General features: G+C 39.3%; 1 protein-coding gene across 10 annotated transcripts in view; it reads left to right on the forward strand.

Moving 5' to 3' along the window:
• tle2b (TLE family member 2, transcriptional corepressor b) overlaps positions 1-24,251 on the forward strand; it is a 176,469-nt gene that overhangs the window by 45,871 nt on the left and 106,347 nt on the right. For all 10 annotated transcript variants that reach the window (XM_062027695.1, XM_062027700.1, XM_062027702.1 and 7 more), the window contains one exon: positions 19,196-19,240. In XM_062027695.1, the coding sequence (XP_061883679.1) occupies positions 19,196-19,240 (45 nt within the window). The remainder of the gene's footprint in view (positions 1-19,195; positions 19,241-24,251) is intronic.

A 24,251-nucleotide genomic window follows, 5' to 3' on the forward strand; every position in this document is an offset into this window, starting at 1 on the left:
TATGGTGTGTTGGTCATTTCAGTCATTGCTGTCTGTTGTGTCCTACAAAGTGGTAACACTGTAAGTATTGTACTAATTACACACCGGCTGTTTGATTGTTAAGTGCTTTTTTTTTTATAAATTTGAAGACGTTGAAATGAAAAAGTTCAAATCGTTAATGCTAATCGTTAGCAAAGCTAGTGTGTATTAGCATCGAGCTAGCCCATTTGTGGAAAAGTGGAGCCTTAACTTATGTTGGAGTGTTTTTTTGAGTCAGTGTCTTTGTTGGCATTGAAAAGTGCGACATTATCTAGCGGTAGTGTGAAGAGTCGACTGAGATGGCAACGTCACGCGCAACCCAGCTACCCAAACACGGCACTGCTGGAGTTGACCTCAATCAGTGCCCGCTAGGATTCGGTACCCATCCTTATTCATGCAAGTGTAAAGAGAAGTTAACCGCTGTCAAAGTCGGAGTCTCAATTTGAATGGGAGTCTGCTTACTTTGTGCCACTTTGGATTTAGAAGCTGCTGCTTCTTTTACGTCCTTGTGGAGGCAAAGGGTTTTTTAAATAGGCAAAGAACGAGCAAAACGTTCCTCGGTGGTCCATAGGCATATTTTTCCAGAAACTTGTTACTGATTTCAGAGGTCCCACTGTGCTGCTTTGACTTGGTTTTTTTGCTCTTGTCAAGGTTTTTAATTTCTTTGTACGTCTGTCGGAGCAGCACTTGCTGATGTCTTTGTATGTACGCTGAGATTTTGGCAGGCAGTCGTGTCATTTGCGGGCGTAAACAACACACAAACACAAAGAGACACAACTGTGCGTGTGCGTGTGTGTGTGCGCGCGCTGTGTTGCTTGTTACATTTATAATTCATGCCTCTCAGATTTCACTGCTCTCTTGGAACTGCTGCCTGTGTTGTGTCTGAGTGTGTAAGTACGGTTGCATTGTGGCTAATCACTGGGCGTGCACGTGTCGCTCTCATCCAGCCCCACTTCCCCAGGAGAACTGCACACACAGACCCTCAAAAGTAGACGTAGGGCTTTAATACATGCAGGGTTTTAACTTCAAAATGTCCTCGACAACCTCTCCTCTGCGGTACTTTGACTGCTGCTGCTTTGGTTTCATTAAAACACTTTTTGCATTCAACACTTTGACCTCCAAAAGGCTACAAGAATGATACTTGAGGAATTTAGCTGGTGTTAAAAATGGTCCCTGAACGCCTCATTATGAGGCAGTGGAAGCACGCGATGTCTTACATGCAGATGGATGGAGAACAACTTGAAACGCCTCTGGGAAGAAAAAGGCATAATTATTGGAATAAATAACCAAAATTGATTACTCGAGTCGAGTTATAAAGTCACAAAAATATTTACTAGTTATTTTGTCTTAATTGGTTTTCTGTATGTTGTGAGATAAAAGGCGGATAAAAACAAATAAGTAGCACTGGCGGGTGACAGCTCACAGTCGGGAATTACTGCGTGTGTGTGTGTGTGCGTGCGTGTGTGTGTGACAGGGATCCAAAGGCTCTGCAGGGGTGTGTGTATTTACTGTAACTGGCTGTGCTGGAGCCACAAAGTCATTTTTCATCCAAATGGAGAAGACAAAGTAGTGACTGGATGAAACCCTGTCACCTTCACTTGTCTACTCCAAGAAAAATAAAGCAGACTTTGCGTAGACATGAAGAATGGACTGAGCTGTTATTAGCTTGTGACGACATTGAATGATTAATGTCTTACTTTCAAATGTACTCAAACTCTGTAAAGGCTGTGTGATTGGCTCGCGTCAGTTTCAAACAGGCCTGCAACGAGACAAATATTTTGATAGTTGATGAAACATCAACTATCTTAATGATGAGTTTTTTAGACTATTTACAATACAAAAAAATAACAAATTAGTCGACTAATCCGATTATAAAGCGTACATATATTCAGTGGCTCTAATTTAGCCATCAACTTTTGAATTCAGCTGGAATTCAGAACTAAGATATTTCAGATATTATAACAAAACAACTAATTCATTCATAAATATTTATTTATACTGTAACTATGCTGCTCATTGGGCCGTTACAAAATAAAAATACCGTATTTTCCGGACTATAGAGCGCAACCATTAATTTAAAAATGAAAAACAGATATGTACGTTGTGAAATGAGTTATTTACACAAAAATATTCTGTAAATGTTTATTTACATGCTTTGTAACATAACTTAATTGTTCCATACGGTGTCTGTAACACGGCAGTAAAACGGCTGATCAAACAACACAGAAGTCATGGTCATGGACTGATTAGCTGTGGAAGCTAGCTCTCCAATCAGCTTAACAGACTCAATAACTCCACAGTGACGTTTTGGTGAATTTACTGAGGCACTTATGAACCTGGAACAATACAAAAAGAATGCCTTTGTAAGTTAATAATACTAACACAGGCAATTAGCTTATTAGCTAATGCTAATAACCCTCGTTTAATATTATATATATATATATATATATATATATATATATATATATATATATATATATATATATATATATATAAATACTCTTACAGACATCACACATGGGACGTTTTAGTAAGTAGGAATTGTAGCGGCTTATAGCCTGGAATTTACGGTAACTATTAAACTTCCAAATTATCCATTTAAAAGCAAGGTTAGGCAAAGTGCTAAATAAAAACTGTTGGGTTTTTTTAAAATGTTAAAAAAGGACAGTTAAAATATCAACAATAACAACAAATGATAAAACAACAAAACTAACTAGCTCAAAAAGAAACAAGCATTTTGTGATGATGTGTTTAAAAATGATTATTGACTAACTCCAGCCATTTTTATCAAACTAATAGACTCAATGTGTGCAATTGTATCATTGAATAATTCTTCATGTTTGAGCTATCTAATAGATTGTGTGTTTAATCCTGTGTGTGTGTGTGTGTGTGTGTGTGTGTGTGTGTGTGTGTGTGTGTGTGTGTGTGTGTGTGTGTGTGTGTGTGTGTGTGTGTGTGTGTGTGTGTGTGTGTGTGTGTGTGTGTGTGTGTGTGTGTGTGTGTGTGTGTGTGTGTGTGTGTGTGTGTGTGTGGTATTCATATCTTTAAGGAAATATTCCCACACTTTACATCTTTTCACCCACGTTGTTGTGAGTGTGTCTGCCCTGACTCACATCTCTCGACTATTGTCAACAACCATTTTATTGTGGACGAACTGTTGCACCCCTACTTTCAACTATAATGACTCGTACCACACTTTGTGGTTGTATCCTTTCAGTCACATTTAGATTCTTCTTGGTGTTGTGGGATGGTTTTAGTTGCCACTTGTGAGGAACGGTACCAGACTGGGTTTGGTGGTCTAAGCAGGTTCACACTCCTCAGCCTCCATGGGAAAGTCTATTCCAGAGGCCTGGAGAGACGAGTAAGGCTGAACCTCATCTACAGGAGGGACTAGGGTTGTCCCGATACCAATATTTTGGTACTGGTACTGGTACCAAAATGGATATGGATACTTTTCAAAATAAAAGGGGACCACGAAAAATGTCATTAATGGCTTTGTTTTAACAGAAAACCTTATAATATATTGAACGTACAATTCTTATTGCAATTAAAGTACAATTTTGGCAATAACATCATAATGTAAGTAAACAAACGGGTTAAAAAGGCTCTTATTTGGCTACTCATGTATGCAGTGACATATTGTACCATTTCCAATTGTATTATTTTGTAAAAGACTGAGAGGAGCAAGCGGTAGAAATTGGATGGATAATTAATATACTTGTTCATTTACCATTGATATACGTCTACTTTCTGTTTTAACATTTTCTATCTACACTTCTGTTAAAATAAGCACTTATTATTCGGTTGTTTGGATACTTTACTCATATTACCAGCAATGCCACCATGGCGGGTCATCGATATTTATCAAAGGCAGTATAGTACCTTTTATCATTCATTAGTACCATGGTACTTTATTAGTTCCAGTATACCGTCCAACCCTCGAAGGGCCAGTGTTTTTGTCCTGGTTGTGGAACCCTGGCCCAGTCTTCCATGTCCCTGGTGGTTTTTCCTGTGGGAGGTGCTCCGGGAGTATGGGGTCTGGGTGAATAGGTCCTGATGGCGTCATCAAACTGGGACTGGTTGGCAGCGGAGTGTGGCCTGGGAACATCTTGGCGTCCCCCCGTTTGAAGTGGAAGAGGTGGTCAGAGGGGCGGTTTTCATCAACCCCCTTCAAAGAATTAGTCTGAGCCTGGGGAGGAATCAATTAAACTAGAGGTCAGACTGTTAGGATATAAATACTCCTCATTATAATAAGTGTCCAGTACTTGACCATGTGCTCGAAAGTAACAAGTGTTAGACAGTGTGTGCTTTATTATTAGTAGTATTATTGCCTTCCTCTGAGCCTTCCTCTCCACTCCCAGTTCAACTGTCACATTCAGTATGACAAGCTGTGTTCAACTCCTCACCACCTTTTTCTTTCCTCCAATGGCAGCATGGAGGGAGGAAGAAAGGGAATGAAGGTAGAAATGATAAGAAGATGGAGGAGGGAGACAGTAAAAGGCTTGAGCAGCTCACGCTGGGAACATCAAATGGAGAGGGGGTCTTTGGTGTAAAGAACAGAAGTGAAGAGAATATGGGAAAAAGAACAGAAGGAGTAATATAAAGCAAACATCGTAAGTTTACTTTGAAGGAATGACATTCTTGTTATTACCATGGCAACGCCGGCACAGCTCTCGTATTCACTGTTAGCTCAGACCCTCTCCTGGTTAGCGTCCACAGCCTTGGGTAATGTATTGTAAAACATTGACCAACACGTTCATGTTCTCACTCCCTTGAAACCTGAATGAACATTTAAAATGGACCAGACCCAGCAGGCACGAGACATTGCTACAACGTTGATTTTACGTACGTGTCCTTTAACGAACATTGCAAAATAGTCCCATCCATCCGTTTTGGGGTCATAGTAGTATTTGTCAGTTGATATACAACGTTGGATCCACGTTGCTGGTTGGGAAATGACCAGGTTTCAATTGTCAAATCAATGTCACACCCTTACATTGAATAAACGTTGTTTTTTAGACGATGTTGTATTAGTGTTGAAAAAAATGACCAAAATTCAATGATCAAGTCAACGGCAGAACCCAACATTGATTAAACGTCGTCAACATCGTAGAATATTGGTTGGAAAAATGACCAATATTCAATGATCTAATCTACACCAGAGCCTAACGTTGTCAAAAAGCATGTTGTTTCAATTTATGTTTGAGTTGCTCAATGTCACCACCTAATTCAACAAGTTCTAATTCAACGTCACACCCTCACATTGAATAAACGTTGTTGTTTATATAGACGTTGTTGTATTAGTGTTGGAAAAATGACCAAAATTAAATGATCAAATCAACACCAGAACCTACAATCATTAAACGTTGTCAAAAAGCATGTTTGAGTTGCTCAATGTCAGGACCACCTTCCAAGAGCATGAGACAAACACTGTTTTGGTGTCAAAGATCAGTCATTTATATTGTATTTGTCTTTTGTTTTAAGGTTACCCTACAAATGGGGTTCTTTTGTGATCGATGCTGTATTACTGCCTTTCCCAATATTTAATGGAAACACTCACAGTCAGATTATTTTGCTCATCCTCCCTCTTCCCCCCAAGGACAGGACACTTCACCTGTCTCTGTTCACATTCTCAAGGCAGATATAAAGATCTGGAAGATTTCTTTGTTTCTGTCTTGTTCTTTCTTCCTTTCTGTCAGCAGCATAAAGTGTCTCCTCTGTAACCTCATGTTATCTTAGAGCTCACATACTTAAAAGGCCTTGGCTTTCTCTGGACTAGAGATGGCCACCAAATCTGGGACTTTTTTTTGGCAACGACCGAATCCCACCGATTCATGCAAAATCCAACGGCGCCTTGTTTGGGTTCCTGGGTTGTGCGTGACGTCACGTCCAGTTGCAGACTCACTCAGCTCTAACTAGGGATGTAGCGATAAACGATAACTCCCGACTCTTGTTAGTATTGGCGTTTTTAAATTAAAACGAGAAAAATGTGATTGAAACTTTAAAAACTCATGAACTCATGGCTTGCATGCTAACTTAAATGCTAACATGAAAACATCAACTTCTCTCCCCAATTAAAAAACAACATACTTCAATCTAAACTAATACAAACAGATTTCTGTTTAATTGTGTGCATTGAACCTGCAAGCTGTTCTGTCTTAGCATAAAATGATTGACCGGAGAAATTGGTGAAACAGGTGGTTTTACGGTGCGTTCAATGACCGCTGAAAAGAGTAGGACAACCAAAGAGTAAAACGCTCACCAGAATTAATAAATAATAATAGATTTTATTTCTTATGCACTTTTCATTTAAATACATCTTAAAAGTACTACAGTACAAACCAATATTTAAAACAATAAACTTTTAGCTATTAAAACAGATAATATATCAAGACTAAAGCACTACCAGTGAATCTAAAAAGACAAAACATGCAAAATAGTTTTGTTTTTTTAACAGTGTGTCTATTTTTATTATTTTTTTTAAAAACTAAGGCTTTCAGTGTGCGGTTAAGTAATTTTTGGAGCACATTTAACAATATTACGATTATAATAATGGTGCTAATTTTGGTCAACATAATTGTGATATAAAATGTTCAATCATTACATCACTGTAGGTATTGTTGCCATTTTTAATGCCAATAAAGAAATTGGCTCAGAAATGTGATTAATAACAAAAGATATAAAGTTAAAGTACCAATGATTGTCTCACACACACACTAGGTGTGGTGAGATTATCCTCTGCATTTGACCTCCTGGGAGGTGAGGGGAGCAGTGAGCACCAGCGGTTGCCACGCCTGGGAATCATTTAACCCCCCAATTCCAACCCTTGATGCTGAGTGCCAAGCAGGGAGGTAATGGCTCCCATTTTTATAATCTTTGGTATGACTCGGCCGGGGTTTGAACTCACAACCTCCCCATCTCAGGGCGGACACTCTAACCACTAGGCCACTGAGCAGGTTAACAACAACTTCATAACAAGTTGATTAGATTTTTATAATTTGTATAATTAAAACATTTAATGCACTTAAAAGTACCGGTATCGATCCCAAGGCACTGGGAATTGGTACCGTATCGGTTCAAATGTGAAAGGTAGCCATCCCCCCTCTAGACATTTCTTTACTCAATAGGAACAAATTCAAAACATCAATTTACAAGAACATTCACATCTAATGGGTTTTTGTTTTTTAATTTAGTGTACCATTAACATAACACGCATGTTTTGGGGATGTGTGAGGAAGCGCACTCTACTTAGTTCCAACGTAGGACTCTCAAACCACACTTCGGTCTTCTGCGTGTGAGGCTGACACGCTAACCACCAGGCCACCACCATGTGGCTTCCCAAAAGTGGAAGTTTCTTTGCCTTCCAAGAGTGGGAATTGCTTGAGGATTTAAGAGGGCCAGATGAAGGGGAGGGATTGGTTTTTAAGAGCCTTAAAGCAGTCTGAGGAGTCTAGAAACAAGGCAAGTACGTAGGGATTAAGACAAGTGGACCAGTTCTCCCCCCAATAATTGCAGTTCCTAATATTCCCGCTCCGTGGCGTGCGGTAGTTGAGTTGCTGTTGTCAAGCTGATGGAGTCATCGCTCGTAGTCTGCTAACCTGACCTCTGATGTGCTTTACACCAGCCCTCTAATAAATGTTTGAACATCCGTGCTGTGTGGGAGTGTAGATGCGGGGGACAAGTTCCCCCATGAGACACCCCAGAACAATGCATTCAAGGCTTTTACACACTTGCTTGCCCACACACCAAGTCCAGATACATTCATCTGGATGAATCCACAGCCATCAACGTCCTACTTGGATAAACCACATTGACACTTAAAAGTCTGCTGGCTTCCCGTACAGATTATACGAGCGCCACCTTTTGTCTGTTATATTGGAGGTGGTGGGCGGGGACAAATGACAAGACAATCTCCGCAGGCTAGAAAAGAAACAGAAAGATAAGCACTAAATAAACCCTGGCAGATTTGATGAAGGAGAAAACTCTAACAAACTGTTTGTTCTACTTCTTAAAGGGGAACTGAACTTTTTAAAAATCATTCTCAATCCTATGTTTTTCTTTTTTTTTTTGTTCTAATTTGTAAATAAAAGTCTGCTTACAGCGAAGCCAATGGGATGTCCTCTATTCCGCTCATAAAACCCAATTAAAAACCAACAATACTCGGGTTACATGTCGTGACTTGAATATTAACCAAGTATTAGCGATATTGTTGTTGAAAACTATGTTTGGTACCGGTACTAGTATAGTATCCCGGTACTAATGTATCAAAAACAGTACTATACTCTGTTTGAAAAGTACCGGTAACCCATTTTTAAACGGGCATGACAGCGCATCATCACGTCATGACATTGCTAGTTTTACGAGCAGAGGAGCATGTTCGGCAGCGCACAATCACAGTACTTGCAAGTAGACACAGTGTGTAGACAGAAAAGGGAGAACGGACGCATAAAGATAGAGGTGAAACGCCCTCAGGGAGTCAATAAGTACTTATACATTGACTAAACTCTTTAAATTAAAAAAAACAAACTAAAATAGATACACGCACTGTTAGAAAAGTCACTACTTTGCATTTTGTTGGTTTCTTATCCTTCACTGTTTGTGTTTTAGTCTTAGCATTTATCTGTTTTGATGGCTAAGCTTTTATTGTTTTAAATATTGGTTTGTACTGTAATTGCGTTGCAAATGAATTTATGTATAATTTCTGTCTCGTATTCCTCTGATCGATCATTTTTCTGTGCTATGACAGCACAGCTTGTAGGTTCAGTGTACACAATTGAAAACCTTAGTTGTTCAGACGGTGTTTATACAACTTTATTTTGAGCTATGTCATTTCTTAATGGGTAAAGATGTTAATATCTCTTGTTTTCACATTAGTATTTAAGTGAAGTGAATATTTCTATACCAATCCCGATTGTAAATAATGTAAATGATTGTAAATAATGTAAATAATTAAATGTGATTATCTTGTGTGATGACTGTATTATGATGATAGTATATCTGATAGTATATATCTGTATCATGAATCAATTTAAGTGGACCCCGACTTAAACAAGTTGAAAAACTTATTGGGGTGTTACCATTTAGTGGTCAATTGTACGGAATATGTACTTCACTGTGCAACCTACTAATAAAAGTCTCAATCAATCAATCAATCAATCATCCCTACTTACAAAGTAACTTCCTGTCATAGTTAATAGTATAGGTTTGTTTGAAGGGCAAAACCTCCATGCCTACTGTAGCTGTAGATTGAATACTGTTTAGGTGCTGTTTACACAAGGCCGGTATTCTTAAACTTTCGTGTCACTACATTAATAAACGCACACACTTTTTTGTCTGATCTCTGGGTGGCCAGTGTTTGTCGTTCCCACTTAATAATGTTGGCCAGTTGGCTTATTGAACCTCTGCCAGGCTTAGTCTCAAACACACACACACACACACACACACACACACACTCTGGCTTTGTCCGTATTCTGCATAAACACATACAAGTGGTCACAGGGATTATATAATAGGACACGGTGGGGGACGCAGGCTGTTAAATGAGGATGAAGCTATTACAAACAAGACAAAAACATGCAGTCACAGTGTAACGTCTTATTAGAACTACTATCTTACTGCCACCTTGTTGGTTAGTCATGCAATGTTATGTTATGTACGTCAGTCTCTGCCCTTGTTCATTGGTTTACACTTAATACTGGACCACATTTCTTTGTAACGTAAAATGTGGATGAGTTGTTAGTTCCAAGATGTGTGATCATTCTGTGACATTCAGAAATACGACACGTACAGCTGGCCTTCAAGCACGAATAGGGATTTAAATTGTTAGCATTTTATCAATACCAATATCGATATTCCTTATCGATACCGATACTCTTATCGGTACTATATTGTAATTGGTGTAAATACAATTGTAAAAAAATAAGCTTTTTGTCAGCATAAGAAGTTGTACACCACCAATATCATGTAACATCGCACCGCTTTTGAAGTCTTCAACAAGTCCACTGTTTGTAGTGCAGTTGTTATGTCATCACCTCGGGAAACAATACTTATGTATGGCATTCATGTGCAGAGCACAGACCTTTTACATGATTTATCGTATCAAATTAATCAAAAGAACCAATTAGCATGTTAAAGTGGATGTGCATTTTGTAACACTAAGAATTACGTGTGTTCATGTTGCACATAGACGTAGTTGAGTGACGGAGCGGAGACCATACTGCGCGTTGACAGCTGCCGATGTCTGTGTAGTGTATAATATATCAATAAAAAGACATAAATTGAGCAGGTGCACTGCTCGATCGTCCAGATTGTAGAGTTAAGAAACAGAACAAATTGAAACACATTTGAGCAAAGTGTATTTTGACGTGTCAGTGGATGCTATTTTGCTTCAAAGCAACTTTATGGATTATTATTATTAATTAAATGTTTCGATTTTTTGAGTAGATTCATTTTGGCCTGTGGATTACTGGATGGCTGAAGTGCGGTCGCGGCAGTCTTGATTCAAGCGTGTCCACTCCAAACTGACACTAACTCTGGTGTTAGCTGGATTAAAAAAAATACAGATCGCCGTATCATTTGTTCAGAATCGAAACAGTCCTCTGGACCGACCAAATTAGGAACGAGTACCAAAAAAAAACCTATACTCCGTATACATCCCAAATCACTAATGCCTTGTCCAATTTTGCATTACTGTTTGCATTAGTGACTGTCCTAACAGATCGGTGTGATCCAGCGCCAATAACACTTCCCCGTCTTTAATCGCCATTGTTGGCTCGCGACAAAGGACGCTAACAAGATAATAGGCCTACCAAAGTTGTGGTTGCTCGTGTTGTTGCCTTGCCAGAAAACAGCACCCCTAGTGTTTCAGCAGAGAATTACACGCTTGGTGTTATCATTAGTGCTGTTTAGACTTTGCCCATGTCGACATTCAGTTGAATCTATGCTCACAACCCAACATTGGGCCCATTGGGAGGATGGATGTTCAATGTCCAATGATTTGATGATGCTTTCATGTCTCTAATTACACTAAAACCAGTTGCTGGCTTTGTCCTTTTTTTTTTTGAAGAAAAGTAGTTGGAGAGGTCTGAATACTCGCTAAATGTTGTCCCAAAGTAGCTATGTTGGCAGCACTGGTCATCTGGTAAGGTTTGAACACCATGATTGTTCCAGCATTGACCTTTTCATGACCATGGGTGCAAAGTAGAATATTTACATTTATTCCCATTACTCTCTCAGTGAAGCAGTTTGGTGTAAATGTTCTTGTCACTTAACTTAGCTCGCCTTGATTTCATGTCTTTCTTTTTCACTTTCGCATCATAGAGATGATGGCTGTGGCCATTTTTAATTAACCACTCTCAAGGCAAGAAGGAGGGAACTTTCTTCTTTCCAGTCCCCGGGGTCTCACATGTGCATGTTTGTCAAGGCCTCTTGAAGTCCCCGATCAAAGCCAGAACAGAGGAGCGCTGCCATTCTACCAGCACGACATTCCTGTCCATAATGTGTGTGTTCTGCAAGTGGAGGCTTCTTCTTCTTTGTCAGGCTGTTTGCTCAAGTGTTCCACATCAAGCATAAATGTTGATCTGAGCTCTACAATTTTTTGTGGAAAGAAAATGTGGCAGTAAGGGCGTACTCGCACTAGTTTGTACTTTGCTGAAGTGGATTCTCCCTCTCTTTCCTTCTCCCTGCTGGTCTGCACTCAATGACTACGCTTCCATGCACTAAAGTAGTTTGATGCTAAAGAAGCTTCATCCAACCAATAGAAACACCTTGATCTGATCATGTTTAGTGTTTGTGAAACCGGACTAACACACCTGGATTATGCTGCCAGAGGGGACTCTTCGTATCGCGCTTGCGCCACTTTCAACGCGTGGGATACAACATAGAAGCAGATACCATGTAATCAAAACAGGCAACAACTGAAATTAAGAGACATAATTTGCTTCAAAAAATTGAAGAACGGAACATTTTGAAGTGCATTGATGGGAGAAAAAAGAAACAGATTTATTCAGGAAGGTAGTTAAGGAAATAGAGAATGCCGGCTTCATACGGACTCCCAAACGAATGAGATGAAAGAGAATGAAGCAGGTACTATTAGGGATGATGTTTGATAAGAAATGATCGAGTTCGAGTCTATTATCGAATCCTCTTATCGAACCGATTCCTTATCGATTCTCTTATGGAGTCCAGATAGGTTGTTGTATATGGAAAAAAACACACAATATTTGGTTTAACAAAAGCTCACTTTTATTATATAAGAAAAAAATAAAATCTAATAAATAAATAAATATTGACTGTTACCCCCCTAAAAAAATAAAATAAAAAAAATAAATATTGACTGTTGTTACCCAAAGTATATTAAGTGGGATTTTTCAGAGAAACAAATATATACAGTAACACAAAAACAAGCTGTCTCTGTGATCACTATAGGTGTATAAATAATAATATAGTGTTAAATAAAATCAGTCCCTTGGGCACAAAACTGAAAATAATACAGCTCTCCAAAAAGTGCACTTCTGCTGCTATTTGACATAACTGTTTGTTATGATGCTTTGACATTATTGCACTTTATTTCTTTATTGAAAGAAAATTCTATGAAGAAAAAAGTTGTTTGCAAATGTGGATACAATGCTAAAAAATGAAAAGTTAAAGCTAAAAAAATAAATACACTTTGAGTTAACATTATTTCTTTATGGGGGAAAGATGTGATGTTATGAGCTAGGCTAGGGAATATAACAACTACACTACCCAGCATGCAACGGGAGCGACAAGCATGCGCGGTAGCCCCGAAAAGTGTTGTTACATGTCGCCACCCGGCAGCTAAGAATGAGGTTATGAGCACGCTGTGAAAGTAAACGTCAAGAAGTCAGCCAACACGCCTCGTCTGCATTATTTATAATTAGACAGACAACACATCTACAGTGTGATTTTGTAACGTTTACAAGGAAAGAAAAACAAAAGTTCAAAAGGGGAGATATGTTGTATATATATGTATGTGCTGCGGAGTTGTATATATATGTATGTGCTGCGGTGTCATATATGTTGTATATATATGTATGTGCTGCAGTGTTGTATATATATGTATGTGCTGCAGTGTTGTATATATATGTATGTGCTGCGGTTGTTTTAAGAAGGTTGCGACAGCTGCCGTAAAGGAGGTGCGTTGCTAGCCTGGTTGCTATGTTTCCGGTTGGTGGTAAAAGTGTTCTTCATGTGTTTGTACCCTGCTCAAATCTCTCAGTAAAGTTATTCATTGGATTATACCTTTTGTTTTGAACTTTATTAAACATTGGAGCGCTTTTTCTGGTCCATTGTTTTCCTGCTTTCCCTATCTGCGCCTAATGACTGAGCTACATGACGTCATTTCTTGTGATGTATCACGGAGCATTTCTGGTCGGGACGGGATTCGAATAAAGAACCAACTCTTTTTCTTTACTATAGTGGTCTCGATAACGGCTACCGGTTCTCAAAAAGGGATTCGAGTCCGAGGACTCGGTTCTTTTCTTATCGAACAACCGGGAAAACCGGTTTCGAGTATCATCCCTAGGTACTATATATACAAGGCAAAGAATAAAGCATACATAAACCTCTTCATGCTGCTTTTCTGCACTCCAAATAACTGTATTCTGCACAACTGGCAAGCTTTTACACAACAATAGAAATCCTCATCCGGAGCACAAACGGTCTTTTCCTTGGGATTTAACACTCCTTCCTCTAACAAATCTTTTTCAATGAACTCTGAGACATTTGAAAGTTTGGTTTCTAGGATTCTCTGTCCGAAAATCCCTTTGAAACAACTCTCTCCTGCCAGTCTTTCTTTGCTGCATCCGCTCCACACATTCTTGGGAGAAGAGTCATGTTTGTAGCGTAATATAAGATCATGTGTTGATGCTGTCTGCTATTTAACATCAACATAGCCATTAAAGATGTCATATTTCTCATTATTAGAGGTTATATTTTCGCCAGGGTTTGTTTGTCTGTTCGTTGGCAACATAAATCAAACTGTTATGGACGGATTAAAAAAACCCAAAACAATTCCTTTTATCGACTACGAAGAAGACTGCACTTCACTTCCTGCTTCCTCTTTCTCTCAACTTTACGGCGCTCCACGCCCCCACATTGCCGTACCGCGCTGCGCAGAGGATTCTGGGAGATGTTTATTTTCAGACCGACCAAAGCAAAAGTGTCAGAAAAAACTACAATCGCCAAGTTTTAGTTTGATATGATCACGCGTCACGGCATTATTGTGAAGCCTTTGAAACCGCAATACCGTTACATCTCTATTATTTACTGTTACAAGCGGCCCTGAGATGTGGCCCTCCATGAAAACCAGAGGCTCCAGCGACCCCGAGAGAGATAAGCGCTAGGAAATGGATGCATGATGCAATACAAAGAGATGTGAAAAAATCAGGACACCCCATAATGACTCAAATGGATCATTTTTAAAGTAATGCTCTTGAATGGTGATGAATCATAGGTTATTACTCGCTTAGATAAATACAATTTGTTAAGGAAAAGACTCCAATATTTGGACATGCAATTTTGTAGTCAGAATGTAATCCAGGAACATTTTTAAACGTTTTACTTAACTGCAAGTCACTGATTTGCTCAAAACTTGGTGACAGTAAGTATAGTAACAAGCACATTTTGTAAGTATGAGGTACCGTAATTTCCGGACTATAAGCCGCTACTTTTTCCCCTCGTTCTGGTCCCTGCGGCTTATACAAGGGTGCGGCTTATTTACGGCCTGTTCTTCTCCGACACTGACGAAGAGGATTTGGGTGGTTTTAGTACGCAGGAGGAAGACGATGACACAATGATTAAAGACTGACTTTTCATATACCGCTAGGCTGGTTATTTTGATAACGTACAGGCGAGCACTTTGTATTACTTTGCAGCGTTGTATTATTTGTACTCTGCACGAATGCTGTTCGCCATGTCAAAGATGTGAAAGTTTGATTGAATGATTGAAAGATTTATTGTTAATAAATGGGACGCTTTGCGTTCCCAAACAGTCATCTCTGTCCCGACAATCCCCTCCGTGGTAGCAGGAACCCCTATATACTACGCTAATTACACATCAAAACCCTGCAGCTTATAGTCGGGTGCGGCTTATATATGGAGCAATCTGTATTTTCCCCTAAATTTAGCTGGTGCGGCTTATAGTCAGGTGCGGCTTATAGTCCGGAAATTACGGTACATATGTATACTAATAGACAGTAAACACACCCATCAACAACTTTACATTTACGTCTGCATTTACTCTTCCTTTAACTCAGTGCTTCTCAAATATTTTCTGTTACGCCCCCCTTAGGAAGAAGAAAATATTTTGTGCCCCCCCCCCACTCTCCACCATGACTACAAATAGTATATTTGTTATGACAATACCTCTGCATAACATTGTAAGCTTATCAAAAATAAAGTCTTTCCTCGTCCCCCACCGTGGTTACAGTGAAGCCAAGTGCGACATTCACTCATCAAAAAGCATGTTCCCTGAGGTTACGTGCCCCCCAGGGGGGCTGCCCCACTGTTTGAGAAAGACTGCTTTTAACAAGCTTATTTACCTTTTCAAATGACAGTGTTGATCTCTTTTTTCGGTACATTGCTATATCAGCCGTGATGCTACAGTATGAATGACATCTTCTTGCAGCTCTTTATCTTCACTGATGTTAAGTAGCTTACATGCTCTGACCGGCCATTTAGCCAAGGCAATGATGAACTACTTTTCAAATCAAATCAAATCAACTTTATTTATAAAGCACATTTAAAATTTACCACAGGGGTAGCCAAAGTGCTGTACAATGGGCAGGTTAAAAATAATACGAGAACCGAGCAAACACAACACAACACAAACAGAACACGATAAAAAAATAATTAAATAAAATATAAAAACATAAAAACAGGTTGACAGCAGGTGTATTATGGGGCGCCATTGCAGGATGGGTATCACTCAGTGTTAAAAGCCATGGAATAAAAGTATGTTTTTAAGAGAGATTTAAAAACAGGAAGAGAGGAGGCTTGTCTAACACTAAGAGGTAGGTCGTTCCAGAGCTTGGGAGCAGCAGCGGCGAAAGCTCTGTCACCTCTAAGCTTCAGCCTTGTGTCCGGGACCGTCAGTAGCAGCTGATCGGCTGATCTTAGGGATCGGGTGGGGCAGTAAGGCTGAAGGAGGTCGGAGAGATATGTTGGCGCGAGGTTGTTTAGACATTTAAAAACAAATAAAAGGAGTTTAAAATTGATTCTGTAACGCACAGGGAGCCAGTGAAGGGACGCTAATATAGGGGTGATGTGCTCACGTCTGCGGGTCTGTGTTAGCAGACGAGCAGCAGAGTTCTGCACGAGCCGCAGGCGGGCGAGGGAGGCCTGGCTAATGCCTACATACAGGGCATGGCAGTACTCTAAACGAGTCGAGATAAAGGCGTGGATTAATTTCTCAAGATCATGTCCTGATAGAAGCGGTTTCACTTTCGCTATTTGGCGTAATTGATAAAAGCTTTTTTGTACGACGCTGCTGATTTGTTTTTCGAATTTAAAATCTGAGTCGAACTTTACCCCCAGGTTTGTGACACAGTCGCTGAGATACGGGGTCAGAGTGCCGAGGCCAACGTTGAGGGAGGGGGAGCGACTTGGACCGAACAACATAACTTCTGTTTTGTCTTCATTTAGGCTCAGGAAGTTAGCTGAAAGCCAGGCTTTGATGTCGTGCAGGCAGTCAATAAGACGTTGAACCGTGTTATTTTGTGCCATGGGAAAATAAATCTGGCAATCATCGGCATAAAAATGAAATGCAATATCGTACTTCCTAAAAATAGAACCAAGGGGGAGAAGGTAAAGCACAAATAAGATTGGGGCAAGGATTGAGCCCTGGGGAACCCCATGTGGTAAAGGAGCTGTGGAAGATAAAACTGTCTATTTTTACACAAAAACTCCTGTCAGTTAGGTTTTGTTGACAACATTGACGCGGGTGAACTCCACCAGCGTTGAAGTTATTTGTCGCTCTCCGCTTGGTCAAGTCTGTGACGACGTAGCATTCATGCTAGCGGCATCCTCACAATGTGTTTTGCTTTACGATGCTATTTTAAACATGTTGTGCGGCGATGATAAGAAAGTTTGTCGCTGCAATGCCAACAAATGACCTCAGTTTTATCTAAAGTTGAACAGTGTAACAATAGGCGCCGACTTGGGGTTTACGTTCGGTCATAACAAATAGTGTGATTAATCATTTATGATAACGCAATATTTTTTAAAAATGAATCACGTTTGTTAAGGCGTTAATGTTGACAGCCCTAGTTTATTTTCATTAGTAGTCATGGTTGTGTGGACATAAGCGACATGAAAGGAGAAGGCGTGCAACGACAGAAATGAAGAAGCTGATGGACGAGATGGCGAGAGAATTAATCAGGAGAGACAGACAGGAATTGAGTTAAAGAGCGAGGCGGCGGTAATGATGGCGAGGTAAAGGAAAAGCTGATGAAAGATGGCATCAAGGAAGAGCGATGGAACAAAGTGAGATGTCACGTGCCTTTTATGTCCAAGCCGCGACTCGGGGAGAGCTTTAATAGCTTTGCGTTGTCAGGTGTGATATGCGAAGGTGTGTGTTTCTATACGTGAAAGAGAGAGTCAAGTACACATCAGCACTGCGAGTACGATAAGAGAGCTATCGGGGTGGGATGGAAGATGGATGATTGATAGAGACCAGTCAAAAAGGACAAAAAGAGGACACGGACACACAGGCAAAGGAGAGTGATTAAAAAAGTCCAGCCAAGTGAAAAGAGGTCAGAGAAAGCCAGGCTGAGTAGTAGAGAGAAGCTGACTGAGGCGAGGAGGAAATGGAGAGCGAGAGACGTCGCTCTCATCAGTCAGACATTGTTCATTCTGGAGCGCAGGAGGACTTTTTGTGGCCTTGCTGGCTGGATGCCATCATCAGCCTCATCGCAGCACATCCACACACATGCACAACATACATGACTTTGCTGCATTGTCGTACGTTACGGAAGTCACCATTAACGCTGTTAATGACAAAGCCGGGTAAAATCACCCACAGTGGTATTGCTTCACGTTTAAATGGTCGTAAAACCCTGACTGATTGCTGCACTTTGCTCAATTCCTGGAGAAGTGTGCTAATTGCTAGCTTGCTTATATGCTACCACCAATACAAGACACCAACTCCTTCCCCATTTCAAACGTCGTACCTCTGTTTAAAGTTGAATAAACACACTGCTGTCTGAGCAACTAAGCTATTCAATTGTACACTTTGCGCTCTTTTTGGACAGATTGGTGGTTGTGAAGATCCATATATGGACGTGACTGCTTGATTCCCCTTAGGGCCAATGGATGGCTGAGTAGCGTTTATACAGCAGCAGCTGGCCTTCCGCTGCTCCCACACCCTCCCGTCTGTTGCAAGTTTTGTTGATTCTATGTAAGATGTTTATGTGTGCTATGGCTATGAGGTTTTTTTCCTTGGTCTCAGTCTGGAGTCCAGCCTTTGACTGATCATTTTTTTTACTCCCCCCATCCCCAGCGTTTACCTGTTTCTCACCTTTTTTTGTAAGGGGCGCCGTAAATTATCAGACCCCTCAGCAACTCTGTTTCTGTCTCCCTGTTATGTTTGTCTGATCTTGATTGTGCTGAAAATCTCAATTTCCACTCAGGGATTAATAAAGTACTTCTGATTGTGATTGTGTCTCCAATAAGAAGTGAACTAGGAACCCTGGGAAACACAACATAATGAAGGGGAAATTGTTGTTGTGGTTTCTTAGTGTACAGTAGAGACTGCGTATTCTACTGCCCGCTTATTCCTCACCTGTGCACATGTAACACATACTCTTTTTTTGTATGAAATTAACAGGGTGTGTTCGTAACCACAAAACATTGCAGCATCTCTCAAATGCTAAAGTATGGTTGGATTAACACTGCTGAATCAGTTTTTTCCCACAATTTCAAAGCCGGTAGAGTGATAAATATTCTAAACATTTCTGATTATACCAAAAATACTCTTTTCTATGAGTTACCACACAGTTTTCCGTAAAAACCTGCTCTTTTGTACTGTGTAATACTGTACGCTGCCTGGCACAACATATGTGGCTTTGCAGAGCAGCAGATGTTGAGTGGTATAGTAGGCTGTTTTTTTGTCAATGTTAATCAAAATGTCTAACAGAGCTTGGTCTGTTTGCCTCCACAGTACTATGAAATGTCCTACGGTCTCAACATCGAGATGCACAAGCAGGTAAGAGAAAGTTTTTAATACGTGCCAGCTTGTTCATTTGTGTGGGTGTCGGTTTATTTTCCTGATTTTGTTGTTCCTCCTCCATGTATTTAAATGAGTTTTTTTCCACGTCATTCCGTGACGCTTCAGCAGGATCGACACACTTGTTCAAAAAAGCTACTCATTGTTTGAAACATTCTAATGCAGTCAAACCAAAGCTTGTGCACTTAACTTTAACCCCATAATCATGGTGTCACTTGGCAGTTAAGGTAATTATAGCAGGCCAACATCAAGCAGTGGGTGTCTGTCCAAATACTTTGAGTGCATGGCTCACTTGTGCTTTTTATGCTGCATTGTGGATAGTGTACAGGACACGGAACCTGTCAGTTTACGTAAATGAAACTTTGTATTCAAGCCAACATGTGGCTACATTAAATTCAGAGCAATATAAGCCTGAAATAATCAAAATCACAGTTTTCTGAAGCGATTTATTGATACGAAGGCAATACGGTAATCCTAGGGACTGTCACAGTAGCTCCAGGAAGACGAGAGGTGGGGTCTGTTTACAGAGCTTAAGAACTATCCTAGGTGACGGAGGGAGACACAGAAGCAAGCTTTCTTTAACGCCATCTAAAAAAAATGATGTTAAAATGTTAAAATGATGTAAAAGTTATGCATTTAAGTGATATTTTATCCTTTCTTTCATATTTTGCAATTTTGCTTGATTGTAAAACAGGTCGAGGAGTTTGTCTGGGAAGTAAACGAGTAACTTTGACGTAATCCTGATAGTCAATGTTTCATAGTCCCTAATCCTTTATTTATGTACATCCCGAGTGTCCTAGTCAGTCAAACCCTGAAAATGTCATTGTTTAAACATCTTGTCATTCATTATTGTGAGGTTTTTATTATGTGATATGCTTTCACATCTTTTTAGGCCATTTTCAGGGATTGCACCATTAATTGTGTTGTACTGTACATGTTATGGCACCATATACATTCTATTCTATACATTCCCTAATGCAAAGTAAACGCCCAATGTTTTAAGTTAGTGTGGGGAAAAAGGTACCCACTGAACATACAGCAGATTGTATGACACTTTTACAGTATTTCCAGCTTCACTAATTATTAGGGGGCTCAAAAAAATCAGTTCACATCCATATTGCGATTTCTATTCATCCCCATTCTAATTTGATTCATAATTTTTTTAATTGTTTAAAAAGTGTGTGTGTAGGTGTGTGTGTGTGGGTGTATATATATATATGTATATATATGTGTATATATATGTGTGTATATATATATATATATATATATATATATATATATATATATATATATATATATATATATATATATATATATATATATATATATATATATATATATATATATATATACACATACGGTATATATATGTATATATATACACACATACGGTATATACACACACACTTTTTAAACAATTAAAAAAAAATATATATATAAATATAATATATATATATACACACTGTATATATATACACACCTACACACACACTTTTTAAACAATTAAAACAAATTATGAATCAAATATATATACACTACCGTTCAAAAGTTTGGGGTCACCCAAACAATTTTGTGGAATAGCCTTCATTTCTAAGAACAAGAATAGACTGTGGAGTTTCAGATGAAAGTTCTCTTTTTCTGGCCATTTTGAGCGTTTAATTGACCCCACAAATGTGATGCTCCAGAAAGTCAATCTGCTCAAAGGAAGGTCAGTTTTGTAGCTTCTGTAACGAGCTAAAGTGTTTTCAGATGTGTGAACATGATTGCACAAGGCTTTTCTAATCATCAATTAGCCTTCTGAGCCAATGAGCAAACACATTGTACCATTAGAACACTGGAGTGATAGTTGCTGGAAATGGGCCTCTATACACCTATGTACCGTAGATATTGCACCAAAAAGCAGACATTTGCAGCTAGAATAGTCATTTACCACATTAGCAATGTATAGAGTGTATTTCTTTCAAGTTAAGACTAGTTTAAAGTTATCTTCATTGAAAAGTACAGTGCTTTTCCTTCAAAAATAAGGACATTTTAATGTGACCCCAAACTTTTGAACGGTAGTGTATGTATGTATGTATATATATATATATATATATATATATAGTACAGGCCAAAAGTTTGGACACACCTTCTCATTCGATGCGTTTTCTTTATTTTCATGACTATTTACATTGTAGATTGTCACTGAAGGCATCAAAACTATGAATGAACGTAAAAAGGTGAAATAAATGAAAACATGTTTCTTCAAAATAGCCACCCTTTGCTCTGATTACTGCTTTGCACACTCTTGGCATTCTCTCCATGAGCTTCAAGCACACCTGTGAAGCGAAAACCATTTCAGGTGACTACCTCTTGAAGCTCATGGAGAGAATGCCAAGAGTGTGCGAAAAAGTAATCAGCGCAAAGGGTGGCTATTTTGAAGAAACTAGAATATAAAACATGTTTTCATTTATTTCACCTTTTTTTGTTAAGTACATAACTCCTCATGTGTTCATTCATAGTTTTGATGTGACAATCTACAATGTAAATAGTCATGAAAATAAAGAAAACATTGCATTGAATGGGAAGGTGTGTACTGTATGTATGTATGTACTCTACTCATCCAATGTACCCCGTGAGTCTCAAATAATTGCCCACCCCTGCTGTAAGGTGTTGTAATGTGCAGCTCCATCTGCTGGTTCATTGCCTTATTTGACCCCAATATAGGTGGACTGTAACAGTGGAAAACATTTTTATTTCCACTTTAATGCAGCTACGCACCAAAATGTCAGCACTATAAACGGCAACAAAAAACCTGACTTTTTGACTGAACACTGAATGGAGTAGTGTAAACCAGTGGTCCCCAACCACCGGGCCCATTGGTACTGGGCCGCACAAGAAATTACAAAAATAATAATACCGTATTTCCTTGTATTGGTGCAGGGAATATAGTATTCGCACGTCTAGAATTACTGCCGGGTCAAACTCGTTTCTCAAAATAATTAACGCATGCTTGGCCTTATCGCCGGTTCATTATTAACACCGGATCAAATTCGTTTCGCAAAATATTAATTTTATTATCGCATGTCTATAATTTTCGCCGGGTCAAACTCGTTTCGCAAAATATTTAGCATATGGCTAGAACTTCCACCGGGTCAAATTCGTTACGTCACGAGTGACGCTTAACTGTCCTCATTTTCAAAATGGAGGAAGCTGATTTCAGTAGTTTGCAATCGCACAAAGGAACAAAGATAAAGAGCTATTCAGTAGGATTTAAGGTCCAAGCTATTGAATACCGGTACAGTATGCTAAAAAGTACAGTAAGCAGCTATGTTTTATTAATATACCGTAGCTGCGTGTGTCAAATACTGTATGAGTCATCAAATCCTGGTGGTAGAGGGCGCTGCCGCGTTAGTGATCCTTCTTGCGACTTCTGGTACTGCAGAAGAAGTGAACACACGCAGCAAGAGATTTTTTTTTTTTAACATGGAGGATTACATACCGGTATCTAAAATAAAACAGTTTTCTAAACTGGACTTTCAATGGAAGCAGGAGGTAATAATTAAAGGAATATCTCCATCGAGACAGAGAGACTTTTAAAACTGAAGAAAGAAAATAATGAAGACTTCTATAAACAAGTTATCGATGCTTTTGGTCAGAAGGATCTGCAAATGGACTCCATTTATAAGTACAGGTAAGACCATAATAACGTTTTTTTTATTAAATGTGCTTTTCATGATGGTATGCTTACATCACACTCAAAGCGCACGCCTAAATTTACCGCATTCCTTTTGGTAAACGCCGGAGTGAGAAGAGGTTTTAAAATAATTACCGCATGCACGGCCATCCCACCGGTTTCCGGTAAACGCCGGAGTGACAGGAGGTTTTAAATTAACGCCCCTGCGGCTATTCAAGGAAATACGGTAATAAAAATACTTTTTAAAAAAAAATGTTTTTTTATTAAATCAACATAAAAAACACAATTTATAGATTATATATCAATATAGATCAATACAGTCTGCAGGGATACAGCCCGTAAGCACACATGATTGTATTTCTTTATGAAAAAATAAATAAATAAATTGGGACACATTTTCAAGCGTTGACTACAAAAAGGTTGGGGACCACTGGTGTAAACTCTGTCATTTGACCTAGATGTTTATTTACCAAAAGCGCAGAAGGGACGGGGCATTAATTGGCAGCAGGCAAAAACTGGATTGTGTCTGAAATCTGAAAAGTCATTTTAGTAATGATTTGGAGTGCACAAGTAAGTGGAAAGGCCACCATAATGGAAATCAAGCTGCTTGATGCAAAACACTCATGATCCAAATGCAGCCCCGCCATTTTGTGGAGTTGAAAGGGTTTCTAACAGTCACATCTGCTAACGGCGTTGTTTGTCGACCCGGTGCTGATTAGAGAATACAACAATTATTTGCTTTTGTAAATCACGCACCAAACTAAGGAGACTCAGTGGGTGACTGAATAGAGACGTTAATTGGATGCCAATTTATGGTGTTTCAAAAAATCTGTTTTGTGTAGCCATGAATTGGAAAAAGTCTCCTTGACTCGCTCCTTTTCCAACCAAAGACGTGGACCGTCGTTTGACAACAGGAAAGCCATAAATAACCTTTTTCATGATGGAATCATCGCTGTCGTACAGCGCGACATATGCACAATTAAACTGACAGATGGATGCTTCGCATCGATTCCAAAAGCCGACAGCAGACAGGAGTATTGACAGAGGAGAGGGAGAGGCACACACGGGCGAGAGAAGGAAACCAAGAAGGTCATAACTTTGGCTTTTAAAACCACATTTGAAAAGCCAGACACTTGTGGGATTGAAACACTTTCTGTACATACTGTGAGGACTTTTTCTTACTGCCAAGTAGATGACTTATTACCAGGCCTGTCTGCTTTTTATCTGCTATGGATTTGTCTGTTGGTATGCAATCTTCACAGAACACAATGCTGTGGTGCGGCTTACAAGCCAGACAGGAAATCATCAATTTAC

This window comes from Entelurus aequoreus, linkage group LG19, assembly GCF_033978785.1.
Source record: "Entelurus aequoreus isolate RoL-2023_Sb linkage group LG19, RoL_Eaeq_v1.1, whole genome shotgun sequence".
Lineage (NCBI taxonomy): Eukaryota > Metazoa > Chordata > Actinopteri > Syngnathiformes > Syngnathidae > Entelurus > Entelurus aequoreus.